We start from the raw sequence: 7500 nt of genomic DNA on the forward strand, positions 1-7500 counted from the left end.
CCAATATCTCCACTGGCTAATAAGTCGGCATTACAATATCAAAACTGCCGACAAGTGGTATAATCACCACCCTGAGGCTGTAACTGAAGGAGAAAATGTAACCATTCTGTGGGACTTTCCAGTACATACAGACCGAACCACCAAGGCCAATAACCAGATATTGTTGTGAAAGACCAAAACAATAAAGTTTGCTTATTGATCGACATGAGCATCCCCTGTGATCATAATATCTCAGCGAAAGAGTTTGACAAGCTCAGAAAATATAAAGACCTACTCATTGAAATTGAGAAAATGTGGCATCTCAAGGCGGTTACAATACCAGTGATCGTAGGAGCACTAGGAATGATCAAGAAGGGAACCGAAAATTATATGAGAATGATCCCTGGCTTACCATCCCTGCAAGAAGTGCAAAAGATTGTCTTAACTGGTACATCACACGTATTGAGAAGAGCATTGTCGATGTGAGAACTGTTGCTGCTCATGTATTTTAATTTAACTTAAAAAAAAAAAAAAAAAAAAAGAACGAACTACTGAGTTTGGTTTAATGGCCTACCAATGTATGCTATGAGTTTCTTTGCCCTAGGAGTCGGGAAGACACTCGGCAAGAAATGGAAGCAAATTTGAAAGAAGAAAAAAAAAAGTAATAATAATAATAATAGTTTCAAATTTTGCCACAAGGGCAGCAATTTGGGGGAAGGGGATGAGTGAATTACATCGACCCCAGTGTGTAACTGGTATTTATTTTATTGATTCCTAAAGGATGAAAGGCAAAGTCGTCCTCAGTGGAATTTGAACTCAGAACGGAGAGACAGGCGAAATGACACTAAGCTTTTCGTCTGGCACGCTGACAATTCTGCCAGCTCAACACCCTAATAATAATAATAGTAATAATAATAATAATAATGATGATGATGATGATGATGATGATGATGATGATGACGATGATGATGATGATGATGATGATGATGATGATGATGATGATGATGATGATGATGATGTATGCTGCCCCTGGTAAATGATGGACTGATCTGTTGACCATCCATTTTTTGTGTTTAAAAAGTCAGTCCCCCTTGTTAATGCTACGTAACCTTTCTAAATGATGGACTGATCTGAAGGGGGTCATTTAATCAGTTAGACATAATAGTCTTAAGATAATTGTGTGTGTTAATCTTTTTCTTACCAGATTTCTGCTGAAATGCATTGCCTTTGTTTCAATACATTTTGGAAATAGTAAAGAATTCAATGAAATAATTTTGTCCTTACTAAGCTAGTGTTTGGAACACAAGTTTATTTGAAGCCTTGATGGAAGGTTTTACTTTAGATCTCTTTAAAACAGGGAATTCATACAATAAAAACAAGGGTGGTTTTCAGCAGGTTGGGATCAAAAGGGTTCAGCCTTATTGATATTACTATCTTTTATTAAAAACAAAAAATATATGTTTTCTTGTTCATCTTTTGCAGATGAAGAAACAAAAGGTTTTGAAGATGCTGGATCAGGAAAACTCATCTATGCCATAGTCATCACTTTTATACTTTGTCTTGAAAACATCCTCATAATCTGCTGTGTCATATTCAAATGTCCTCCTTACATTTGGTTCAGGAACCGTGTCAACGAGTGGATATCTCATAAAGAATACCAGAATCCACCGGTTGAAGTATAAAAATGCTATGTTTTTTTCTTTTTATTTTTATAGACTTTCAATGATTGCATTAACATATTCTGTTGTGTCTGGGGAGAGTCATTTTCTTTTTGTGCCTTATGATGTAACACGTTTGATGTAGTGGTTTAGTCTCATCTTTTCAAAAACCCTGCTCAAGTGGTGGCGGGAATAAACACAAAGATACTCACACACATATATTTAGACCAGGGGCTTCCACACAGTTTCCACCTCAAGAAGATCACCCTCCGGGCAGTTTCCTACTTGTTGCTAATTGTTATCTACAAATTTCATTCCCAATTTGTGGCCATACTGGGGCACTGCCTAGAAGTAAGTTTTCGTTGTTGAAGCCTTGTACTTATTCTATTGATCTCTTTTGCGAAACTGCTAAGTTACAGGGACATAAACTCACCAACACCTGTTGTCAAGTAGTGGGGAGGGAGGACAAACGCAGACACAAAGACCCCTTCCCACATACACACATATGTCTGTGATTATAATTTAATACAATTCATTTTTATTATGGATATTCAGGTAATGCATGCACCATGACACATAGTAACCACCCAGGGGCAATACCTGGGGCACATCTACGAATGAATGCTCCAATGACTTTCACAAAAATCTATATTTTTTAAGGAAATTTTCTACAAATCCACTTCAGATGGTGTAGATTCTTTTTATACTGGAATTTGATGTGACAAAATTTTCTGCCAAAAAATGTGATTTTTTTCTGAAAGCTATTTCTAACAAGTCAAGAGACCACATAAAAGTTATGCTTATGTTAATCTCCATGGCAATAGCAATATGTGAACAATGGATGATTTCGATTGGCTAAAATTACTTAACTTTAAGTGCATGTAACTTTTTTTATTATTTGTTTTTAGAAATAATGAGTGTGGTTTTCATTATCAGTATCCAAAACTACATCAGAACTATATTTTTTTAAAAGTAACCAGGTGAAAATTTGAAAGACTAAGTGGTAGAAAGATACTTGTTGAAAAAAAAAAACCTTATTGCTGTGTAAACAATCATAAATCCTTGTCAAAAATCGTACCTTATCAGGCTTGACCATTACCTGTGATGTAAACTAAATTCCTGTGAAGTTAGACTGAAGTCATTTAATTAATAAGTAAAACTAAGATCATTTCTGCTTGGCTTTCACTTCAATATCTACAATTTTTGTTCCAATTGAGTTCATATTTGGCGTATTGATACAGTTTTGTAAACTAATCAATGCCATGAAATTCATTTTCACCACAGATCGATGCATAAACAGTTAATAGCATTTAAAATTTGTGAATTTTTGATAATTTTAGCCAATCAAAAACCACAGACATGTAGGTGCCTGTTTCCATAACAACAAGCCAAGTTGCTTACCACGTGTTTTTTTTCTCACTTTTCAAATGCTTAAAACATATGCAGTATGAAGTGATCATCCGATGTGCTAAAAATAACAGCTAAATAGGTCTCAAATCATGCATTTTGTTTTGTGTTTGCATAACTGTATGAATTTTTGTGTGTAGAATGCAAATTCACAAAAATTTTCTGAAGATTCCAAAAAATAAAAATAAAAATGTCTTAAGGGGTTTTATGGGATGCATAAAGCAGAATTCCAACAATAATTAATTTGTTTACAGTTCACAACATGTGCAGTCATGCACAAAATGACAGCTTCCAAATCCCGTTTTCTGACTGGGTAAAAATGATCAAACTTTAAAGCCCTGAAGCTTCTTTTAATATTTTTGTGGAAAAAGTGAATTATCTCCTAAGATTCAGCATGAAAAATTACACCAATACACAAAATTTAATTACACAAGAATGTTAGGAAGCCTCATGCAGAGTTTGCATCTAATTTAATAAATAAGAAAGTTTCAGTTTCTGTTTGAATAACGAGGAAATTAATTATGCTTAAATAACGGGTAAATGTATATGCTGCCCCTGGTAAATGATGGACTGATCTGTTGACCATCCATTTTTTGTGTTTAAAAAGTCAGTCCCCCTTGTTAATGCTACATAACCTTTCTAAATGATGGACTGATCTTAAGGGGGTCATTTAATCAGTTAGACATAATAGTCTTAAGATAATTGTGTGTGTTAATCCTTTTCTTACCATATTTCTGCTGAAATGCATTGCCTTTGTTTCAATGAATTTTGGAAATAGTAAAGAATTCAATGAAATAACCTCGTCCTTACTAAGCTAGTGTTTGGAACGCAAGTTTATTTGAAGCCTTGATGGAAGGTTTTACTTTAGATCTCTTTAAAACAGGGAATTCATACAATAAAAACAAAGGCAGTTTTCAGTAGGTTGGGATCAAAAGGGTTCAGCCTTATTGATATTACTATCTTTTATTAAAAACAAAAAGTATATGTTTTCTTGTTCATCTTTTGCAGATGAGGACGCTGGAAGCAGCAGATCAGCAAACGGATCAGGAAGCAGCAGATCAGGAAATGGATCAGAAACAGCAAAGCAGCAAATGGATCAGGAACCAGCAAAGCAGTAAATGGATCAGGAATCAGCAAAGCAGTTAATGGATCAGGAACTGTGTCACCCGCAGGATATCTCCTAATGAATACCAGAATCCACCGGTTGAAGTATAAAAATGCTATGTTTTTTTCTTTTTCTTCTTATAGACTTTCAATGATTGCATTAGCATATTCTGTTGTGTCTGGGGAGAGTCATTTTCTTTTTGTGCCTTATGATGTAACACGTTTGATGTAGTGGTTTAGCATCATCTTTTCAAAAACCCTGCTCAAGTGGTGGGGGCAACAAACACAAACCCACCAACACCGGTTGTTAAGTAATGGGGAGGGAGGACAAACACAGACACAAAGACCCCTTCTCCCATACACACATATGTCTGTGATTATAATTTAATACAACTCATATTTATTGTGGATATTCAGGTAATGCATGCACCATGACACATAGTAACCACCCAGGGACAATACCTAGGGCACATCTACGAATGAATGCTCCAATGACTTTCACAAAAATCTATATTTTTTAAGGAAATTTTCTACAAATCCACTTCAGATGGTGTAGATTCTTTTTATAATGGAATTTGATGTGACAAAATTTTCTGCCAAAAAATGGGATTTGTGTTAGTACGTATCCCACCAATTTATTTTTTCATTTTAAATTCTGATATAATTACAATCTACAAACTCTGAAAGGAATTTGTAGAAATTTTCGTTTTTCTGAAAGCTATGAAGAGACAAAGTCAGTGGAGCATATCTGTGTGTGTGTGTGCTTATTGCTTTAACGTAAATATCTTCAATTATAATTTTAAAGACTACACTTTTATTATAGAAATCGCGGAACAAATAGACAGAACTGAATGATTCTCATTAAACTTTTGTGATACTATTTTTCAAAGAATGGCTTTAAAACAATTCATAAATAACTCCAGAGACTTTCCTAAAATCCAGGCCAGGTTTCAAATGTATGTGTAATGCTTTCTCTCTGTGTATGCGTGTTTAAAAAATGTGTATTAATACAAATAAATTCAAATAAATTCATATCACTTACATTTAAATCATGTAAATATATTTCTGATTTCTACAATAAAGACACATTTAAAATATATTTTGTGTTATTTATATTTTACTTATATTTAAAGGGTATGTGCATTATCCAAATCAGATTAACATTAAGAAAACATTTATTTTAAAAAATTGCAGGTTCAAATTCTTTGGGCACCATCTGAACCAGTGCCCCTCAACTGGTTTACTGTGGCACAATGGTGTGCCATGAGACGATGCTAGGTGTCCCGTAGTGTAACCTGAATATAATTTTTTTCCCCTATACTATTAGTCATATTTCTAGTTCAGGTGTGCCACCTATGCCGTAGTCATAATTTCTGTACTTGGTCTTGTAGGTGCTCCAGCATGGCCGCAGTCAAATGACTGAAACAAGAAAAAGAGTAAATACGTTTCCGTTTGAGTATAATATACTTATGATGGAAATTAATGTAAAAAAAAGAAGAGAATTTGATGGGGCCCACATATGTATATGTGGGCCCCATCAAATTCTCTTCTTTTTTTTACATTAATACTAACACACAGTACGTAATTGTTTTTTCAAATTTTGTTTCTTTCTTTTACTTGTTTCAGTCATTTGACTGCGGCCATGCTGGAGCACCGCCTTTAATCGAGCAACTCGACCCCGGGACTTATTCTTTTGTAAGCCCAGTACTTAATCTATCAGTCTCTTTTGCGGAACCGCTAGGTGACGGGGGCGTAAACACACCAGCATCGGTTGTCAAGCAATGCTAGAGGGACAAACACAGACACACAGACATATACACACATGCATATATACATATATACGACAGGCTTCTTTCAGTTTCCGTCTACCAAATCCACTCACAAGGAATTGGTCGGCCCGGGGGTATAGCAGAAGACACTTGCCCAAGATGCCACGCAGTGGGACTGAACCCGGAACCATGTGGTTGGGTAGCAAGCTACTTACCACACAGCCACTCCTGCGCCTATGTATATGTATACTCTTTTACTCTTTTACTTGTTTCAGTCATTTGACTGTGGCCATGCTGGAGCACCGCCTTTAGTCGAGCAAATCAACCCCGGGACTTATTCTTTGTAAGCCCAGTACTTATTCTATCGTTCTCTTTTGCCGAACCGCTAGGTGACGGGGGCGTAAACACACCAGCATCGGTTGTCAAGCAATGCTAGAGGGACAAACACAGACACACAGACATATACACACATATATATATACATATATACGACGGGCTTCTTTCAGTTTCCGTCTACCAAATCCACTCACAAGGCATTGGTCGGCCCGGGGGTATAGCAGAAGACACTTGCCCAAGATGCCACGCAGTGGGACTGAACCCGGAACCATGTGGTTGGGTAGCAAGCTACTTACCACACAGCCACTCCTGCGCCTATGTATATGTATACTCTTTTACTCTTTTACTTGTTTCAGTCATTTGACTGTGGCCATGCTGGAGCACCGCCTTTAGTCGAGCAAATCAACCCCGGGACTTATTCTTTGTAAGCCCAGTACTTATTCTATCGGTCTCTTTTGCCGAACCGCTAGGTGACGGGGACGTAAACACACCAGCACCGGTTGTCAAGCAATGCTAGGGGGACAAACACAGACACACAAACACACACATGCATATATACATATATACGACGGGCTTCTTTTCAGTTTCCGTCTACCAAATCCACTCACAAGGCTTTGGTCGGCCCGAAGCTATAGTAGAAGACACTTGTGCAAGGTGCCACGCAGTGGGACTGAACCCAGAACCATGTGGCTGGTAAACAAGCTACTTACAACACAGCCACTCCTGTATATTTTTTTCATGTACTTTAAGCAAAATCTTTTCTACTGGAGGCATAAGGCCTAAAATTTGGGGGGAGAGGACTAATCGATTACACCGACCCCACTGATTTTACTGGTACTTAATTCATTGACTCCGAAACGATGAAAGTTACCTAGAAATTATGTTAAAAACTGCCATTCAAACGGAAAAGATCCGAATCTTTAGTCGAATAAATCGACACCAGTACTTATTTATCTTAAGCCTGGTGTTTATTCTATCGGTTACTTTTGCTGAACTGCTAAGTTTCGGGGATGTAAACACACCACAGCCAATTGTCAAATACAGACACACACACACACACACACAATAGCAGGTTGGTGACTGATAAGAGGAAGGTAGGGGGATGTTGTTTTCTTGTTGGTTTGATTATATGATAAAAATATATAGTAGTCACATTGACACCACGACCCCCTCCCTTTGTCTTATATATTACCATCCCTCTACCACCATTCACTGATCCTCTCTCAGTATTTTAAACTACTACCTGT

The 7500-nt window shown here is 36.8% G+C and overlaps 1 protein-coding gene across 1 annotated transcript in view; it reads left to right on the top strand.

Moving 5' to 3' along the window:
* LOC115225418 (zinc finger protein 239-like) overlaps nt 1–5312 on the top strand; it is a 29991-nt gene extending 24679 nt beyond the window's left edge. Inside the window, exons 5-7 of the mRNA XM_029796377.2 lie at nt 631–640; nt 1462–1655; nt 4053–5312. Of these exons, the coding sequence (XP_029652237.2) occupies nt 631–640; nt 1462–1655; nt 4053–4190 (342 nt within the window). The 3' untranslated portion in view covers nt 4191–5312. The remainder of the gene's footprint in view (nt 1–630; nt 641–1461; nt 1656–4052) is intronic.
* Nucleotides 5313–7500: the final 2188 nt, after the last annotated feature.

The sequence above is a fragment of the Octopus sinensis genome, linkage group LG27 (assembly GCF_006345805.1).
Source record: "Octopus sinensis linkage group LG27, ASM634580v1, whole genome shotgun sequence".
In the NCBI taxonomy this organism is placed as follows: Eukaryota; Metazoa; Mollusca; class Cephalopoda; order Octopoda; family Octopodidae; genus Octopus; species Octopus sinensis.